The sequence below is a fragment of the Chiloscyllium plagiosum genome, chromosome 2 (genome assembly GCF_004010195.1).
Source record: "Chiloscyllium plagiosum isolate BGI_BamShark_2017 chromosome 2, ASM401019v2, whole genome shotgun sequence".
NCBI lineage: Eukaryota > Metazoa > Chordata > Chondrichthyes > Orectolobiformes > Hemiscylliidae > Chiloscyllium > Chiloscyllium plagiosum.
Genome location: NC_057711.1, coordinates 142949657 through 142971189, shown reverse-complemented (window position 1 = coordinate 142971189; position 21533 = coordinate 142949657). Strand labels below are relative to the sequence as shown.

General features: G+C 38.4%; 2 protein-coding genes across 2 annotated transcripts in view; one reads left to right on the top strand and one right to left on the bottom strand.

The window, feature by feature from the left end:
- The window catches only part of noa1 (nitric oxide associated 1), a 34117-nt gene extending 27544 nt beyond the window's left edge, over positions 1 to 6573 (top strand). Inside the window, exon 7 of the mRNA XM_043720296.1 lies at positions 1770 to 6573. Coding sequence (XP_043576231.1) covers positions 1770 to 2014 — 245 coding nt within the window. The 3' untranslated portion in view covers positions 2015 to 6573. The remainder of the gene's footprint in view (positions 1 to 1769) is intronic.
- A 752-nt stretch (positions 6574 to 7325) lies between these two features.
- rest (RE1-silencing transcription factor) overlaps positions 7326 to 21533 on the bottom strand; it is a 37661-nt gene continuing 23453 nt past the window's right edge. The window contains exon 4 of the mRNA XM_043720284.1: positions 7326 to 14821. Within this exon, the coding sequence (XP_043576219.1) occupies positions 12372 to 14821 (2450 nt within the window). The 3' untranslated portion in view covers positions 7326 to 12371. The remainder of the gene's footprint in view (positions 14822 to 21533) is intronic.

The window sequence follows — 21533 nt, the reverse complement described above, 5'->3', positions numbered from 1 at the left end:
GTGTCATCGTCATATCTGACCCAGAGTTTGTGTTGAATTTGTGGTAGGACTGTTTGTTCTAACCTTTGCATAACTGCCTCTGCTATGAGTCCCGAGATTGGTGATCCCATGGGTGTTCCGTTGATTTGTTCGTATATCTGGTTGTTGAATGTGAAGTGTGTTGTGAGGCACAAGTCCAGTAGTTTAAGTATGCCATCTTTGTTGATAGGTTCAGCGTCCTCAATTTGGAAATTGAGTTCTGCAGCATTTAACATGGCCCGAGTCTCAACCAGTCAACAGAACCCTGTGTACACAAATCACCAGTGTCTTTCTGTCCTGATAACCATTTAAAGTAGATTCTTCCTGCTCAATTTGCTTCAGTCCTGGATAGAGGCCAGATCTTACAGCCAGCTACTGCTCTAAGCAGATGATAGCCTTAGATATACTATTTAAAAATGTGAATTGAGGCAGATAGTTATTTAGTGATAATATTAGTAGACTATTAATCCAAAAACTTTGGTTATATTCTGCAGATTCAGGTTCAAATCCCACTAGAGCAGATGGTAGAATTTGAATTTTTTTAAAAACTGGAATTCAGAGTTTCATGGTGACTAATTATCGGAAAAAAACCTATCTGCTTCAGTATTGTCTTTTAAGGAGAAATGCTGCCATCTTTATCTGGTCTGGCTTATGTGTGACCGCAGACCCATAATAGCCTGTTTGATTCTTAACTGCCTTCTGAAATAGCCTTTCAAGCCACTTAGTTGTAACAATCTCTAGAAAGTCTCAAAGAAATTAGACCAGACAGACCACCTGACATCGACCTAGGCACTGGAAATGTTAACAGCAAAAACAGCCATATCGTCAATTTTCTTGCTCGGCTGCTGCCTGACCTGCTGTGCTTTTCTAGCACCACTCTAATCTTGACAGCAAAAACAGCCTAGTCAACTGTTAAAAGCCCTCCTTACTACCAGCTGGGATTGTGCCAAAATTGGAATAGCTGTCTATCAGACTAATCAAGCTAAAGCATGACATAGTCATGCACACAAAATCACACCTTACTGACAAAGTCCCAGGCAGTACCATCACCATCCCTGGTCCAGCCGAGGTAGTGACACAGTTGAGAGGGAGGGAGTTGCACTAAGAGTTCTCAACATTAGGCTTTGTGATTGCAGAGTTAATGGCACCAAGTCAAATGAGGAAATGTCTTGCTGATTACCATATTCTGTCCTCCCACATTTGAAGTATCAGTACTCCTTCATGTTGAATAACATTTGGAAGAAGCACTGGGTGGTAAGGGTGCAAAATATACTCTGGGAGATTTCAGTGTCTACTACCAAGAGTAGCTTGGCAGCAACACTTTTGGTCGAGCTTGTCAAGTCCTAAAAGACATTGCTGCTAGAATGGGTCTAGGGCATGTGCTAAGGGAACTAAGAACATAACCAGGAACAAGACCAGGCAATTCAGCCCCTCAAGCCTGCTCCACCATTTAATACAAGAATGGCTGATGTCATCGCAGCCTCAACTCCACTTACCTGCCCACTCTCCATAACCTTTCAACCCATTACTAATTAAAAATCTATCGAGATGTTCTGGAGCAATTTGAGTAATATGTTATAGATTTGAATGCTTTTAAACTTAGGTGGAATAATTAACTTTTATTGAAACTAATTTTACCAGAACTAGAATTCTAGTCAGCTGTATGGAAGTGACTTTAAGTATGGAAATTCAGACCTTTGAATAGTTCCAGAATTGAAACAAATGTGTAACCTTTTGTTGCTTTTCATCAGGCTGGATTGCAGTGACAGCTCAGTCAGAGGATAAGATTAGGCTTCGGGCCTACACTCCAGCAGGAATTGGCTTAACAGTTGAAAAGCCGCCTCTTCTATCATTCATTGTCAATATTAAAGGGGAACGAATTAGAAAATCCCCAGCCTATAAACTTAAAAAGATACTACCTGTTGTGGAAAACCTGCGATTATTACCTCAAAAACATGACCTGCTCGAAGAATGGAAGCATACAAGATACTTATGAAAGTCACTATCCCAGCGTTTGTAAATAAATTACACCAAAGACTGAGTTATTATCTGCTAAGTCCTATTGTATAAATTATTTTTGGCTGTGAGTTTTGCAAGGAAGTTGACTGCTTAATAATCACAAATAATTACCTTAATTTCTTTAATGGAGTATTTACTAATTTCCAGTATGTGATTTTCAGTGGAATTATATCTGAAAAGAGAAGTTTTTTGTTTTTTTTGAGTTGTGCAGTCTGACAGTATTGCAAATAAATGTATATTTAAAATCTGTTAAGTCATTTAATTCACTGACAAATTCATTTATAATGCCATGTGCTAAGGATTGTGCAAGTCACAACAAGACTAACACCAGTTTTGAATTTTTTTGTTTCTATCATGTGTAATTATCATTTTACATTTAATTTGTGTACATGTAACTTGCATTGACATGTAGTTTGTAAAATATGTATGAAACAAAATTTATATCCCAAGGCTACAGTGGCCTCTACAGTAAGTAAACCCGGTGATGTTTTTTTCTGTTAAGTGTTTTTGTTTGATTACAGGCATTGCCTGACTAACTGTTTCTTAAACTTGTACTTTTATAAAATATGAATTGTTGTGATGTAGACTTGTTTGGGCTGTACTCACCAGTTTGTCGGTGCCACAGCTGAGAATAACAGATCACCAGTGGGAAATGGTGAGCAAATCCATACCTTTGTACCTTGAATAACAATATGGTGCACAGAAGAGACCATTCTGTTTATGGTGTTTGAGCTTCTAAATCTGTTTCCATCATCCTTTTCGAGCAGTGGATTCCAGATCATCACAATATTTTTTTTTTTGCCATGTCACTTCTGGTTCTTTACCCAATCCACTGGTTACCCACCTTTGTCTGTGGGAAGTTTCTCATTTATTCTAGATATTTTTAATCAGCCTGTCCAAATATGTTATGGTATACCTCTGTAGTAAATGATATTTGAACCCAGTTGCTGGCTCAAAGATAGGGACATCACCACTGCACCACAGGAGTGTGATAGTGCCACACTATATCAAACATTAATGATTTTAAAAACCTGTAAAAGCACTTCAAATCCTTTTATTGAGTCCCTTATTGCCACGCAATTGTAGTCCCATTTGGTGACTTGTACGTACTGAAATTCACACCTAACCATTTGAAAATGTATTTGCCTCCTGCCATAAAATGCACCCCTTTATCCTAACTCTATCTTCTATTAATTAGCCAATCTTCTATCCATCATACCTTATGAAATGCCTTCTGAAAATCCAAATATATTGCATCCATTGCTTCCCTTTATATATCTAGCTTGTGCTTTTTTTAATTATTAGAAAATAGTTGAATCTGTTCATTGATGTTGTTCCACACTGCTGGAACAGGTAGGGGTGAAACCAGGTCTCCTATCTGAGGTAGGGATACTACCGCTGCACCGCAAAAGCTCCCTTCTATCCTGCCTATTATTTCTCAAAGAAATCTAGTACATTTGTCAGGCACAACTTCTCCTTCGTGAAGCAATGCTGATTCTTCTTGATCACAGTATATATCGTTAAATACTCTTTTTACATGCTTTACACTAAACTCTTAGCATAACATCTGCTATTAGTAAAATGTTAACTTTGTTTTTCTATAATGTTTACCTTTTAAAATTATTTATTTTTCCAGCTTCTACTATGAATAACTAAGGTAATGTTTATTTCTCTATTTTGTGTCTAAGATGACGCCATGTAGGGTGACATTGTAAACTTTTCACTGTACTCCCTTGAGTACGTGACAATAAAGGAAATTCAATTCTATTTTTCCAGAATCCAAGGGTTCTTGGAAAATTAATACCAGGACATTCACCGTCTTGGAGGTACTGATTTTAGGATGCATCCCATCAAGATGAGGAGACTTCACTTTTTAGCCCCTTTAGTCTCCATAGTAAGATTTCTCTAGTGATTGTTATTGTATTGATTTCCTCCTTGTTTTGCTCTTTGATTAATAACATTCCAAAAATAGTCCTTCACTAAGAAAACTGATGCCAAGTATTTATTCAATTTGTCTGCAATTTCCTGGTTCCCCATTATTATTTCCCCAGCCTCATTCTAAGGTTAACTTGGCTTCTTCCTTTTCATACTTTTTAAGGTGTTGATATTATTTGCAAGGTGCCCTCAAAATTAGTCTTCTCCCTCTGTTTTTTTAGTCATCTTTTGTTGGTTTTTGCCTAATCCTCAGGTTTACCATCACATTGTATGTTTATTTTCTTTCAATTTGATGCTAACCTTAACTTCCTGGTTTAACCACCTCTTTCCTTCCTTTCACCTCCCTGCCCCCCAAAAAATCTCCTTTTATCATGAGGGTATATCTTCTTTCTGAGCTATGCCATTGTTCCTCAAAACCCTTTGGACCAGAGGGTGTAATCTCAGAGTAAAAGGTGGTACATTTAAAGCAAAGGCGAGGAATTTTTAGAGGGTAGTGAATCTTTGGAATCTTTTTATCATAGAATCACTACATTCGGCCACTCGCAGAAGAGTGTCCCATCCCATCCCCGCAACCCTGCATTTCCGTGGCTAATCTGCTTGTACATCTTTGCACTTTGGGAGGAAATTACATAGACGGGGGAGAATGTCCAAACTTCAGACAGTCACCTGAGGGTGGAGTCTAAGCTGGGACCACAGCAGCCAGAATGTCACTTGAATATAATTGAATACCATTAGAGAATATAGTGATTTATTAGAATAACAACAGGGACGAGAGCTTCAGTTAAGTGGCAGGGGTGAAAAGGCAGATTCTTCTCCTCAAAATTAAGATTTATAAAGGGCAACTTTCCATAGTCCACTGTATAAAATGATTGGCAAAATAATAAGAAATTAGTTAAGGATTTTCTTTTAGAAAGTGAGCCGTTCTAATCTGATGTACACTCTGATGGTGAGATGGAAACAGATTCATTAGTAACATCAAATATCTATCCAGAATATCTTCTGGAAATTAAAAACTGCATTTAGGACAGGGGGAAAGCAGCAGAGTAGGACTAATTCCACAGTCTATTAAAGAATCAGCGGTCATGGCCACCTCGTGAGCTGAGGACATTAGAAGAATAAGACAGAAACAACATCTAAATAGTATATCTTAAGGAAATGACAGAATATTGGAACTTGCAAGATGTAACATGGAGTTGCATAAGACTGCAATTGATTGAAGGAATCAATTCTAACTTCAATGTGAAATCTGCTTCACTCCACAAATGCTGTCTGACCTGTTCAGTGTTTCCAGCATTTTTCATTAATGTTTAGATTTACTTTAATGTGTAAGAGTAAACTTTGAATTCTTATCAATTTTAATAAACAGCAACAATACCAATGAATCCCGTGATTGGACAAAAGTATAATGTTTACTATGACTTGATCCAATTGCACAAAAACAGAATGAATCAAAGAAATGCACAACATTTACTCCTAGAATAATCTTTATTCAGCATTTGTACTACTTTTAAACTGGTTATAGGGAAGTAGATCATTAACAACTATGACACATTGTAATCAGGGCAATTTACAAAACACATTTACTTAACGATATTTTAAAAGTGAACTAAATTGACCTATAATTGCCAAAGGTTCAGGCATCTAATTCTCTAGCCATAGGGCTTTGTTGTGTAAGGGAAAGATCACAGCTCAAAACAAACTCTCCTACTGTGGTAAGAACCCCATAGCTAACAATGCAAACATTGAATTCTAAACATGCCCACAAACTTAAATTACATGATTTAATTTGAAGGATGATTAACTTGTGATTTAAGTCATGTTTGCCTCAGCTTGTAGTGCCTGTTAATAAGATTTCAGTATAACAAAGACACAGTTATTTTTTCTCCAATGCATTGACTGAATAATGGTAACTGCATCATCTTTACACAAAGCAAATTCCTGGTTTGTTAGAGTAAACAGAAGTGTCAATTAGAATGAGACAAAAAAAAGTTAAGCCTCCCAAACTACTTTCATCGACTTTCTGGCAAAAAGCAACACTGGCTTTACTATCTGCCAATAATCTGACCACCTGGGAAAGGTGGGAACTAGCCACAGTGTCAGTGCAAACACTGAACAAAATATGAAGGTGCAAGTTCCACTCCAGAGCTCAAGCAATTAATTCAGGTTGACTGGTTCTGAGAGAGTCCTACACTGTTATCTGTTGGATCAAACATGAAACTTTATCCCACCTTCTCTTACAGCTGAAAATAAAACCATTATTGAAGAGCTAGGTAGCTACTCCGTGTGTTCTTTGCGAATACTTATCCCTCAGTGAGCAACAAAAAGATTACCTGGTTACTATCTCATTGCTGTTTGTGGATGTCTGTTTGGAGCACCATATTGCCTATATTAAAAGTGATTACTCAAATATTTATTTTGCTGTAAAATATGGAATGCCCCAGGTCATGAAGTGCTCTATTAAAACAAAAATCAGAACTGTCAACAGAGGCACACAATGATGTGTTCTTTATGGATTAGTTTCCAATAATGTAGATTTTACGTAGTAAAGTTGTACTGTCTTTTGCTTAATAAACTATGTAAATGTCAGTTTGGTACCCATTAGTTAAGAGACATTATGTAAAAATCATTATTTTCTACACCTGTTTGTTTGTGGCATTTTAAAAGATCTATGCACTTGAATCCCAAGTCACTTTGGACATCCACCATGTTTAACTTCATATCATTTCGGTCTGAAATGGAAACTCTCACACTTACTTGCATTGAACTCCATCTGTCACAGTCTTGCCCTCAAATACATAGGTTTCTACACTAGTTACCAGTCTCTTATATAGGATTTTATATGGACTTCAAGAAGGCATTTTATAAACATCTACAGACATTCCCCTGTCCAATACCTTAGTCACCCTTTTTAAAAAAAAAAAGGTCAATGAGGTTGTCAGGCAAGACCTACCAGTCATGAATCTATGCTGGGCCGACTATGATGATTAACTGAAATTTTGAAATGTTCAGTTACCCCATCTTTGGTTATAGAGTCCAACAATTTCCCCACCACAGATGTTGGGCTAACTATTCCCTGGATTTCCCCCCTCACCCTTAAAAGGAGATATGGGCAGTTTTCCAGCCCAGAGTCCTGGTATGCAGGGAACTCAAAGATTATACTTGGACCATCTACAATGTGCTCCCCTATTTCCTTTAATGCCCTTGGATGCAAGTGATGCCCTTTGGCCTAGAACACAAGTACTTTAACACTCTAAATTTAGGTGTGCATCAGCTGAAAGTGCATTTTTGTACTAGTCTGAAGGAAAAAAGTAGAATGAGATGAAAACATAGTCCAAAATGAAAGGCACACACAATTGAGCTCTCAAAACTTTAATGCAGCAAACATTTTGCTAAATACTATGATGCTTTTTAGAAAGTTACAGAAAGAAATTAGTTTTCATTTTAACTTTAGTTAACAAAATGGCAAATAGTGAAAAATATCCTCTTTATACACATAGTCTTTGTACTAAAACTGTGACAGTTTTATTCTGTCCAACACAACTGTCGGAGTCATTTTCTTTGACAAACATTTACCCTTGAAATCAAAATTCTATTTATTATTCTGAAAAGAGTGAAGTACAGTAGTAGGTTATCTATTAAACTTTGGTATCTTCAGAAAAACAGAAGTATTGCACAGATAATGCTGTAAAACAATTCTGAATTACTAATAAGCTTCCATTTTAATCCAGCACCAATGGCAGTGCTTTTGTACAGAACAGCCAAAATATTTTGTGAATCATGCTGTAGAGGTCTCTTAGAGCAGTGACTACTATAGCATCTGCATGCTGCTTGTTATTCTGGCAGTTATCCAGTTTAAACGTTGCTCAAAGCTAAATATTAGCCTACTGGTTTTCTGTAGTGTTCCTGCCTGCTGTCATTAGCTATCCATCCTCATTGGTATCTCTGTAATCATATGTCATACTTCATTTCTAACCACTCAACAAACATGGCAAATTTAGTATGCAATGTAACGTGTGCTAAGACTGCATATGATGTTCTGATGATATTATTCTACCCTCAGAGAAGGTGGACTATTACCATAATGACTGCAGTAGTTCAAGACAGCAGCTCACCACCAGTTTCTCAAGGAGAACACGGTTGGTCAACAGATGCTGATCCTACCAGCAATACCTACACCCAGAGAATGCATAAAATGAGTCAACAAATATTTCTTGTTAAATATTCCTTCTACAACTTGGATAATTGTATGATTCCTCTCCTCCCCCACCAAGACTAAATAATATGATCTCTCCTGCCTCCCAAATAACAGAAGCTCCTTCAGGTTATTGCTGGCAAAGTGAAGTTAACGGTGACTAACTGCAGACCAAAACATAATTTTTTTTTGTTATATTTTACAATGCCTACATGAAGATATTGAAGACCAAGTCAAAAATGCAAGTTCTTGGACTTGATACTCCATTTTCTACCAAACATTTTACAGTTCAGAAATCAACAAATATTTTGAAATGACATACAATACCACCAGACCCTGTTGCAGTGAAGTTTTAAGATAAGTAGTACACATGTTATTTTCCTCAGTTTGTTGAAAACTAAATCACTAACTTCACTGCAAGGGCCAAATGTAATTCCTTCCTCACCTGACATCAGCACCAACGTATTTCACAAAAGATCAGAAGCAACAATCCGAGGAAACCTTCTTCCCTCAAGGCCTTTAAGTATTTAAACAGTCTCCACTATATCACAGACTGGGAATTAAAACTGAATTCACTCTGGACTACGTGGCTTAGCTCTTCATTGTGGAAAAGAGCACAGGAACAACTGTCACATGAAGTTATTATTCTTTATGTCAAGGACCAACAGCTGTTGTGCTCTCAGATTTAATGCAGTTTAAGTGCTCTGCTTTTCCAACCAATTTTATTGGCAAACTGATTACAAAGGAACTGTCATTTATTCCATTACACATTCTGTTTCAACAAGAATTTAGCAATTACACTGCTATGCCAATCTCTCATTCAATTCTCATCCTTTCCTGGTAAATTCCAGTGCCAGCACATAAATGAATCTGCTTTGTATCAAATACGATCACCATGAGTACATTAGAAGTAGCAGTTGGATTTTTTTGAATTCTGAACAGATTCATAAACTGAGCCATGAACACCCCACTTCCCCTTCTTTGACACAGTTGTTGTCTTACAAACCTTGCTACCCAAACTGCTTTAGAAGATGTATTCGATAGTTTCACCTCATCAACTCTGCTGCACTGGCTGAAGGCTGTTTCCAGAGGTCACAGATTTAAGATAATTGGCAAAAGAAACAGGGCTAAAAGGAAGAACATTTTCTTTATACTGGTTATAATCTAAAGCACACTGCCTGAAATGGTGGAAAAGATTCAATAGTAACTTTCAATATTGGATACCTGCAAATAAACATATGCAAAGATGTGGGGAACTAACAGGAGAATGGGAAGAGTTAAATTTTTCAGTTGTCACTGACACAATGGGCTCTAAGATTCTAATAATACCGACAATACTGCAGAGTATCATTAACAGAAAAGCTAAATCTACAGGAATTTCTTGGCTGTTGTTGGCAACTGTAATTCAAATGTTTGAATAGAAACTGAACATGTTTAAAAATCTAGAGATGCCATCTGATATTTTTAATATTACACAGAAAAGTGCATACATTCAACACTTTGTAAGACCTTCAAAATCTGATATTTAGCAGGCCGCACTCAGCATTCTTACAATGGATCAAGATTTTGAGCGCAGAGATAATTATTGATTATGCAAACTATTTTGTCTTTAATAATTTTTTTGTAGTTAAACAACAAAATTACAATTTTGGCAAGCTGCTGTCCATTACTGAAGAGATCAGATTTCACACTTGGTTATGTAAGACTTTTATTAATTAATGGCTGCCCAGTAGAACGTGTGCAGATTTTCCGAAATCTACTGATCATCATCAACAATCAGAAAAACAGGCAAGATTCCTTTCACACCTACTCCAATCCTTTTGATTTTTGTTGTGCCCAAGTGAAACAATGCACCTGGATATAGGACACAAAAATCTCCCTTATAGTGGAAGGTTTGTTCTTGAATAAAGTTTACAGCATTGTCACTAGTCTTGTGACATGATCTCATTACCAGGGAGCAGGCAAAAAAAAATCAAAGCTTATTGCTGAATTCAGTAGTAAGAACGGTGGATTTTTCCTTCTTACCCTATGCTATTGCCATTTTGCACAGCGTGTAAATTTGGAATTGGAAAGTAATTTTCTTTTAAAAAAAAAATCACACTTCAACTAACCAATTCTGTTCAATTGGCTTTTATAGAGGGTGAGCAAGATTCAACATTGGACACAAATCTTCCACTGTGACAAACTGCAGTTTCTAATTATGTTAAACAAATAATATTTATCTGTATAATTGCCGTGTGCTACCTACCTACCACAGGAAATACTGGGTTGCTGGTGTATCCATTAGCATTTTAGTACCAAAATGAGGATGCTAAGTAGTATTCTAGAACTGAAAAGGACAAGCATGCTTCATATTAGCATGAGCAGACCCTCCAGACCTCTTACAGCATTCATTATTTAAACTGTAATATCACAGATTTTTAACTGTAATCAAATTTTAGTACGTTACTAAAATGAATTCAAAAACTTATATAGAGAGTACCACAAACTATATGAAGCAAATTACAGTTAAAAATCAATGTAATTTGATCACAGATATACAATGAGTTTGTCAACATGATTGTCAAAGCAAAGAAAATGCTTTTCAGCATTTAAACTGTTCTCCATATTCTTTAACGAAAGTGGCTACTCCAAACAGTTTACACATCATCAAGTCAGAAGAAAAAAAACACATGGTAATCACAGTAATTTGTGTTCTTTGGCCATATCAACTCACAAACTAAGTAGATCAGAGGTGAGCAAATCTTTCAACGCGTTGCATTCCAATAATTCTGCCAGATCTACAAAATCATCAATGTGTACACAGGGAGCTAAGAATTGAGTGCAACATCAAAACTGCGAAAGGTCCTTGTATAAAGAAAAGGCCATTATACTTGGTGCACTAATTAGAAACAGATGACCTCAATAAATTGGGACAAAATCAATTCCATTTATAATAACCGATCTACAAATGGCCACAAGGAAAATCCAGGTTGCCAAAAGCTCTACGTGCTACAGCACAGAATGCCAGCAAGAGAGCATAATTGAAATATAGCTCTTCAGCTAAAAAAGGATGCAAGACAGCGATTTTTACACCTCTGCTTATTTGGGGTGCTTGACATTCACCTTTTGAAAACTGTGTCAATGTTCAATACAGATGGAACATATTTTAGCATTTTACCAGGACAATTTCCCCCAAACAGCTTGTGGCACAGTGGTTTGGTTAATCGTCAAGTCCCAAATGCTGGTTAAACATACAAATATAAAAACATGATACAGAAAAAAACATTACTATATATAAACTACTACTATTTAATTATATTGCATAGTTGATTAATTATATCGTGCAATTTTATAAGCTGTAAAGCACCATATTGGATCATTTTCCTCTGTGGCTGCTGAGAACTGTTTGCTACAAACTCCTAAAACAATTTCATGGCCTGTAACATTAGCTATTTGAGATGTGATATCATCTTACAAAGTGCTCACTTCAGTGACTTGAATGAAAAGCAGGATATTTTAACATGTTACCTTGAGAATGCTCTCTGAACTGTCAATGTAAAAATGTTTGTTATGATTCAAAACTAAAATGGGAAAACTATGTAATATTGTTAATGTAACTCAATGAAAATGGGCTAATTCCACGCATTGTACATCAAAATTAAAATACACTTTCAGTACAGATGCATTAAATGCCCACGAAATGCAAAACTACTCATTGAGAGGTCTTCATTTTAACATTGCCATTAGAAATATCCAAATCAAACATCTGACATAATTTCTTTCATTCAACCATTACCTTGAGTTTTTTAAAATTATGAACAGCTATAATAATCATTGTGTATCAGCTTAAACCCTGGGTCATGTAAAAACAAAATAAATTCAATGTCCAGTGTTACCAATATTTACAATGGGGTGGAACAGAATAGATTAAATGAAATAAATTTCTTGAGTAATAATAGTGCAATGAAAATTCAAAATCAGTGGTGATTAAACTGCTACAAAGCATGATTAATATATTTAGCCACCATGTGTGAATGAATGCTGTTGTACTACCTCTGAAGTATTAGCCAGAAACTTGAAAAAGCAGGAAATACATGCAGTTACAGCAATGAACAATTGAGGTGTTTAGCAAAATATCCCAAATCCAATTGCACTAATGTGAACTGTATCACTTCATAGCAATTATTAATATTCTGGGAAAGATTGCCAAATCTCAAGCCTCTGCTCATTCCTGGCCTTTTGTTGCTTCCTCAAGATAGTACACATTTACCAAGTGGCGGTTAAGGTGCTTGGTAAACTCTCCTTTCACACTGAACATGCGATCACAGAATATGCAAACAAAACTCTCTGGAGCTTCCACCACATCATTTTCTAGTGTTCTTTTGTTGGTCTTGTCGCCAGGAATGGACTTTGCTCCATTTAGGCCAGAATCATCACTTCCTTCTGAATCTTCACTGATATCACTTCCTTCATGGCTGTGAATACCTTCATCTTCATCCATTTCTACCATCTCATACTTGTCCTGTTTTTTGTTTTGATCCTCTTTGCTATTCTGGATCTTATCACTACGACATTGGAGCTTGTGCTGGTTAGTCTCACTATCCTGGACTTCATTAGCACTATCCTGGAGTTTATCATGGTTAGCTGGAACATTAGCAAACTTCAACATTTTCTGGTCAGCCTGAACTGTCAGCTGCTCACAGATGTTAGCCCGGACTTCAATCTTCTCACCGGCATTAGCCCGGACTTCAATTTGCTCATCGGCATTAGCCTGGACCTCCACCTGCTCATCGGCATTAGCCTGGACCTCCACCTGCTCACCGGCATTAGCCTGGACCGCCACCTGCTCACCGGCATTAGCCTGGACCGCCACCTGCTCACCGGCATTAGCCTGGACCGCCACCTGCTCACCGGCATTAGCCTGGACCGCCACCTGCTCACCGGCATTAGCCTGGACCGCCACCTGCTCACCGGCATTAGCCTGGACCGCCACCTGCTCACCGGCATTAGCCTGGACCGCCACCTGCTCACCGACATTAGCCTGGACCGCCACCTGCTCACCGGCATTAGCCTGGACCGCCATCTGCTCACCGGCATTAGCCTGGACCTCCACCTGCTCACCGGCATTAGCCTGGACCTCCACCTGCTCAACCGTGCTCACCTGGACCGCTACCTGCTCTTCGCCATTAGCCTGGACCTCCACCTGCTCACTGGCATGAGCCTGGACCTCCATCTGCTCAACCATGCTAGTCTGGGTGGCCATTTGCATGCCAATAGCCTGGGCCTCCTCCTGCTCATTGGCATTAACCTGGACTTCCATCTGGTGACCAGTGCAATTCTCATCTTTATCTTGATTGTATGATATAGGAAATTCAATATTGATCACCTGAATAGCCCTTTCTTGTTCAAAATCAGAAGTTAAGTTAGACTCTTCACTCATCACTTTTGACTCTGTGTTGCAGATTTTGGATGAGCTAGTTACATATTCTCTCTTCCCAGAACTATGAGAAGGAATCCAAATTTGTTCTGTGTTAACTACAGGAGGTTCTTCTACAGAAAGAAACTCATTTTTGTTCATTTTTTCAATAAACATGTGTTCCTTTGACTTAGAGTCAGTTAACTGATCAGGAGACATTTGGGACTCTTTTGAAATTGTTGACAATATTTCACAGGTACTTTTTACAAACTGCATATCATTTTGTTCAACAGCAGTATTCACTGAAATTTCAGTCATCAGAATATCTAACATTGATTCTGAATCTTGGGTATCTCTCTCATGCACATTTTCAGTACTAGGATTACTGAATGAAGAGCTTCTGGAATAATCTCTTTTCTTTTTCAACAGATTTGGCTGATGTTCACGCCGTTTCTTATTCTTTTCTGAATCATCAGCAGAAATTACATGAGTATTTTTATTCTTTTTGTTTTTCTTCTGACTTTGCTTGCACTTAAGATTTTTCTTGTGCAAGGACTTTTCTAATTTGACTTTGCTTCTCTTTGTTTCATGTTCAACAAACTCTTTAGTTTTCCATATTTTCCTCTTTTTCACCTCTGTATGGGTCTCAACTACAGACTTCTCCTGCAAAGGCACATCTGTTGAGCAAACCTTTCTTTTGCTACCTTTTATTTTCTTGATCTTCTCTGCATTCGTTTCCCTTTTTTTGGATGGGATCTTGTTATTAGAAACTGTATGACTTCGGGTCTTTATCCTTTGACTCTTTGAGGTAAAACCTTGCTCCTTTGACACAGATGTACTTTTATCATCTTTGGGAGCAATCGTCTCCTCTGGATTCTCAGCTCTTTTAGGTTGCAGTTTGTCTGACATTTTCTTTCCCATTTTAGCAACAGGAATGTCTAGCTCAACTCGCTTGGTGCGCAACTTCACCTTTGACACATCCATGGTAATATCACTGCAGTGCGGATGCTTAGACTTGATGTGATACTGCAAGTTGCATTTTTTGGAAGCTGCATACTCACAGACAGGGCACAGAAACTGACGTGGATTCACATGGAGCTCAACGTGCTTTTTGAAGTTGCTGCGATCAGCTGTTTTATATTCACAGTGAGGACAAGTTAAAGGTTTGGGTCCATTATGAACTTGCCTGGCGTGTCGTGTCACCTCATGCTGGTTTGATGCTACGTAGTTACATTGATCACATTTAAATGGCTTCTCACCTGTTGAAATACATCAACAGAAACCTTTAGTTATTGGACAGTGCATTATAACAAAGTATTCAATGACCCTTCAAACAGTGTAACATGGTTGTCAGTGAACTGATCTGGGGAGTTTCTATACTTAACTGAATTCAAAGTTTGAAACAACTAATTATCGTATTTCAATTTATGATCCATATACTTGTATTCCACAGAGTGCATGTATTTTCAATTGGAATTTGAAGAGAGAGAGATTTAATGCTCTCATCAATGACACAAGGTGCACATGAAATTTAAAATTCTACTAATTTCACAATGAATTCCTGGATTTCAGTAAACTGCCTGGAATGATCTTGAGAAATTTCTTAATTATGTTTTTCTATCCAACCATATATTTACCGATCATTTACATTACTGCAGTCTTTCTGGACTGTTAAGTAAATCTTTTTTAAATAGTGAAATTAAAATTATTTTGAAGGTACTCATTTTAGGAAGTCACCTCATCTGAACCCACCCAAATCATTTTAATGTTGTAGGTCCCTGTACCATAACATCAACACAAACATAATACACAAAAGGACAATGCAAAACTACAGTTTCACAGATACTGGAAGTATATGAAAAATCACTGATATGATAATTAGAGACCAGGCACATGCACACATACTAAACGGCTAAATACATACCAATAATATGCACATAATACTTTGTGGCCACGAAATTTGGCCATTGTTGTACTACCAGAATGCCTGAGTGAGGAAGTTTAAACATTATTTAGGATCTCTCAAAAATATCAGATTTAACTATGATAGGTGAGGCAACTTTCAAAATAGGGACTTCAAACGTTATCAGTATCATAATAGAGTTTTTTTGCATTTGTTATAAAATGTAGTAAAAGTTATATTGAGATATTTATTCTAAGTAGTCACAGATCACTCAGATTTTCTTTAAAATTTATACTATATTTACAGGAAAATATATTGGACCTTTGCTGGCACTGTCCCTCGTCTCCAAAGCGGTTGACGGCTAGTACAATAGAGTCATGATCTTGGGTTAGAGATGGGGTGTGGACCATGGAATTCAGATTTTATAGGTTGCTGATTGTGCATGGTTAATAGCTAACAATTAATACAGATTCATGTTTTCCTCTCATTCACCTCCACAGGAAGACAGTTTAGGTATCTGGGATAGGATGGATGTTCTGTATTGTGAAACTGGCAAAGAAAATCTAACTGGTATTTGTCCAACCACAAGCAAAACTGGACTAGTAAGTCCAGCAGATGCAGCTTCAGGTCAAATGAATTTTCTCCCTGAACGGCAGGGATTCTCTCTAGTACACCTCCTCCCCTTTAGTCATAAAAAGCCAAGCATCCTGTCCTCAAATGACAGGTATCCTCTAGGGAAACAGAAAGGACAGGAAATTGGAAGTAGAATAGGTATTGCCCATTAAAGAGTTAAGATAGGTACAGGCATGATAGACTTAATGGACTCATAGTAAACTGTAACTTTAACATACCAAAAAATAAAGGCAAAATACAAACATCAGACTGAATAACATATGAACATATCATGCCAATAATTCTGCTATTGCAAACTAAATATTAATACCTACCAATACTGACCATAAAGTAAAAACGTGCCACAACAGAATGGAATCAAAACTCATCTGGTCCAGTGAAGGCATTGTAGGGAAATGGAAATCAACATGTAATGAGTAGCAGCCTTACCACACCTTATATAAAAAAAAACATGCAATACAAAAGAAAGCTGCTCACAAAGGCAACCATAACATTTCACCTGACATAATATTATATTCAACAGCTTATTGGAGATCTTATCCAACAATTTCACATTTCACTATGAACTAAGAAATCCATACCAAAGATAAGGTAATCCACCTCATAATGTGGTGATGAAAAAGGTACCTGTGATCTGAAAATGAAACTCATTTGTTGAGTTCAATAAAGCCGGTGAAGTCCTATTTGACTGGAGTCTCTTCAACAATCTCATGACAGAAGTCCTCAGTACACAAAAGTGCATTTGCATTTTCTTTGCAAATAATTTAATTTGATATTTGATCAAGTATTTGCATTTTGTGGAAGATATGTGACTCAGCAAACAATACATTCCAATTACAACTGGTTAACACTGCCAGTCTAAATGGGAAAGTACAGCTATTACTCATCATAGGAATTTCTGCTTGGAAACTGTTCTTGGGCCCCTCCTTAAAAATAAGATTTGACAACATGGGCTAACGAACAGGATGTTGAACTGGTCAGGTATTACGATGCAAGATCTTCAGCAAACATGGAGAATCCCACCAGTCATAAATACATTGAGTTTCCCATAAGACCAGAATTCCCACATACTAATGAAAGCAACCTGAAGATCTGAATTTAAATCCTAACTAAGGCCTCGATAGAGATCAAACCTGCCAACCTGTAGGTTATTGTTAAAAAAGGAGATGGGAGACAGCCATTTGAAATGCCCTCCAACTCCAGTGGACACTTGAGGCCTGTTACTGACACATTCTGAGGTTCACCATCATTTTCACCATGGCAGTTCTGGGAAGCAGCTATCACTTGGACAAGAAGCAGACAAATTTCTCTGCCCTGGAGCTACATTCAGATGTATGGTAAAGAGCGAATTCACGTAATTAGGCTCTGCCTCAGTCCAGAACATTTTCTGTACTTATTCTACTATTCAAATTAGCCCAGTGCTGGGTATCAACACCCTAAACATTATGTTTTATTTTCACACTGGCATGACTGGCAAGGCCAGAATTTCTGACCAACCCTAACTGTCCTTTAGATGGTACAGCTGAGTGGCTTGTTAAACAATTTCAGATGGCAGTTAAGAATAAACTATATTGCTCTGGATCTGAATTCACAATTAGGTGAGACCGAGTAATGATAGATTCACTTCCCTAAAAGACATTAGCACAGAACATTTCAGTTATTCTTTGAAATCATGAGTGCTCAAACAAAATTAAAAGAATACCATACTCTGTCTTTTGCAAACACAGCAGAGCTGGTCCAAGAGCTGATATCAATTTGATAACTGCTCAAACTCAATGAGCTGCAATGTCATCTTTGAAAATATTGATTAACCCGCAGTGACAGGGAGCAACTCTTGGATCTTTCATTGTTCACTGGCTTTTGCAACTAAATCAACATATACTGATAATTCATACCTGAACGGTACTTTTTAAAACAAAGGAGGAAACTCAAAAAATTAAGTCTCAAAAAAAAAGTGCTGAACTCAACAACTGCAATAAAAAGCAGAAATAACTCATCTTCAATTTAGCCATATTGCTATCAACCTTTACTACAGAACAATACAGCCAGCTGCCAGCTGTTCAAATTTTGAGAGAGAAAAATGTTAACATTTCCATAAGACATAAAAGGAGAAATTAGGCCATTCAGCCCATCAAGTCTTCTCCATCATTCAATCATGGCTGGTAGACCATGGTTTCTCAACACCATTCTCCCACTTTTCCCCTGTAACACTTGATCCCCTTGATAGAGATAGATAGGTTCTTCAGTGTCTTAAATATACTCAATGATTTAGCCTCCACAGCCTTCTGTGGCAATGAATTCCATAGATTCACCATTTTGGCTGATGAAGTTTCTCCTTATCTCCATTCTTTCTAAATCTTAGCAGGACTTATACACTTAATAGTAAGCTCCTAGGGCATGTTGCAGAACAAAGACCTTGGAGAGCAGGTTCATAGCTCCGTGAAAGTGGAGTCGCAGGTAGATAGGATAGTGAAGGCGGGTTTTGGTATGCTTTCCTTTATTGGTCAGAGTATTGAGTACAGGAGTTGGGAGGTCATGATGTGACTGTACAGGACATTGGTTAGACCACTGTTGCAATATTGCGTGCATTTCTGGTCTCCTTCCTATCAAAAATATGTTGTAAAACTTGAAAGGATTCAGAAAAGATTTACAAGAATGTTGCCAGGGTTGGAGGATTTGAACTATTGAGCTATTTGAGAGGTTGAACAGGCTGGGGCTGTTTTCCCTGGAGTATCGGAGGCTGAGGGGTGTCTTTATAGAGGTTTATAAAATTATGAGGGGCATGGATAGGATAAATAGACAAAATCTTTTCCCCAGGGTGGGGGGAGTCCAGAACGAGAGGGCAGTATGTGTATGGAATGAGCTGCCAGAGGAATTGGTGGAGGCTAGTCCAATTGCCATCTTTAAAAGCACCTGGATGGGTATATAAATAGGAAAGGTTTGGAGGGATATGGGCCAGATGCTGGCAAATGGCACTAGATTGGGTTGGGATATCCGATTGGAATGGAGTTGTTGGACCGGAGGGTCTGTTTCCGTGCTGCACATGTCGATGACTCGAACAGGTCTTCCCTTTACTTTGAGACTATGCCCTGGGGTCCTAGTCTCTCCTACCAATGGAGGGATCTTCCCAACATCTACTCTGTCCAGGCCATTCTGTATGTTTCAATTAGATCCCTTCTCATTTTTCTAAACTTCAAGTTTAGACCCAGAGTCCTCAAACGTCTCTCATGTGTGAAGCTTTTCATTCCTGGGACCATTCTCATGAACCTCCTCTGAACACACTCCAGAGCCAGTACATCCTTCCTGAGAGATGGGGCCCAAAACTGCACACAGTACTCCAAATCTGGTCTGACCAGAGACTTATAAATTCTCAGAAGTACATCACTGCTTTTATTCAAGCCTTGATAAAGTAAATGCCATCAATGCATTTGCCTTCCTAACTACTGACACAACCTGCAAGCTTGAGAGAATTCTGGAGTAGAACTCCCAAATCTCTTTGTACTTCTGAATTTTGTCCCCATTTAGAAAACAATCCATGTCTCTATTCTTCCGACCAAAGTATATGACCTCACACTTTCCCATATTGTACTCCACCTGCCACTTCTTTGCCCCTTCTCCTAACCTGTGCAAATCCTCTGCAGCCTCCCTACCACCTCAATGCTACCTGTCTTTCTACCTATCTTTGTATTGTCTGCATACTTAGCCAGAATGCGCTCAGTGCCTTCATCAAGACTAATAATGTATAAAGTGAAAAGTTACGGTCCCAACACTGAGCCTTGTGGAACACCATTTATCACTGGCTGCCATCCTGAGGAGGACCCCTTTATCCCCACTCTCTGCTACCTGCCAGACAGCCAAGCTTCTTTCCATGCTAGTATCTTACCTCGAACTCCCATCTTACTCAGTAGCCTCCTGTGCAGCACCTTGTCAAAGGCCTTCTTGAAATCCAGGTAGTGAAGGACAGATGGTGGCTCAGTTGTTAGCTCTGCAGTCTCACAATGCCAGGTACCCAGGTTTGATTCCTGCCTCAGGTGACTGCCTGTGTGGAACTTGCATATTCTCCCCACGTCGGCGTGGGTTTCCTCTGGGTGATCTGGTTCCTCCCACAATCCAAAAGATGTGCAGGTCAGGTGAATTGGACCTGCTAAATTGCCAAGTCTGGGGTAAATATAGGGTAGGGGAATGGGTCTGGGTGGGTTATTCTTTGGAGAGTCAGTGTGGACTTGCTGGACCGAAGGGCCTGTTTCCATACTTTGGAGAATCTAATCTAACATAACAGCCATTGGTTCTCCTTGGTCTAACCTGCTTGTTACTTCCTCAAAGAATTCTAGCAGATTTGTCAGGCATGACCTCCCCTTGATGAAACCATGCTGACTTTGCCCCATTTTGCCATACACTTTCAAGTATTCAGAAATCTCATCCTGCATAATGGATTCCAGAATCTTACCCATGACTGAGGTTAAGCTAATCGGTTTGTAATTTTCTGTCTTTTGCCTTAGTCCTTCTTAAATAGGAGTGTCACATTAGCGATTTTCCATTCCTCTGGAACCCCCCCGATGCTAGCAATTCCTGCAAGATTACCACTAATGCCTCTACTATCTCTTCAACTATCTCCTTTAGAACTCTGGGGTGTAGCCCATCTGGTCCAGGTGATTTATCCATCTTTAGGGGATTCAGTTTTTTTAGCACCTTCTCCTTGGTGATGTTCACCATATTCAGCTCTGCCCCTTCACTCTCGAACTTTTGGGATATTACTCATGTCTTCCACCATGAAGACTAACGTGAACTCAGCCGTTTCCTTGTTCTCCACTAAAATCTCTCCAGCTTCATTTTCTAGCAGCCCGATGCCCACTTTTGCCCTTTATACATCTAAAGAAACTCTTAGTCTTCCTTTATGTTATGGCTAGATTACCCTCATAACTAATCTTCTCCCTCCTTATTTCTTTTTTTGTTACCTTCTGCTGGATCTTAGTAAGTTTCCCATTCCTCTGGTTTCCCACTGTCCTTCACCACATTTTATGCTTTCCCTTTTGCTTTAATGCTATCCCTGACTTTCCTAGTCAGCCATGGTTCCCTCATCCTCCATGTACCATGCTTCTTTTTCCTCAGGGTGAATCTCTTGTGTCTCCTGAATTACTTCCAGAAACCTGTGCCATTACCATTTCCTGTTATGATTGTGTGACTAAGTAATAATCAACTCAGTGATGTATTCCAAATACAAAACTACAGTTGTGAGAATATTTGGAAAAGGAGTTGCATCCTTTTAAAACATACAAAAACAGAATCTGCATTAATGAACTTGTATATGTATAGACAAGAGGAGAAAGTGAGGTCTGCAGATGCTGGAGATCAGAGATGGAAATGTGTTGCTGGAAAAGCGCAGCAGGTCAGGCAGCATCTAGGGAACAGGAGAATCGACGTTTCGGGCATTACCC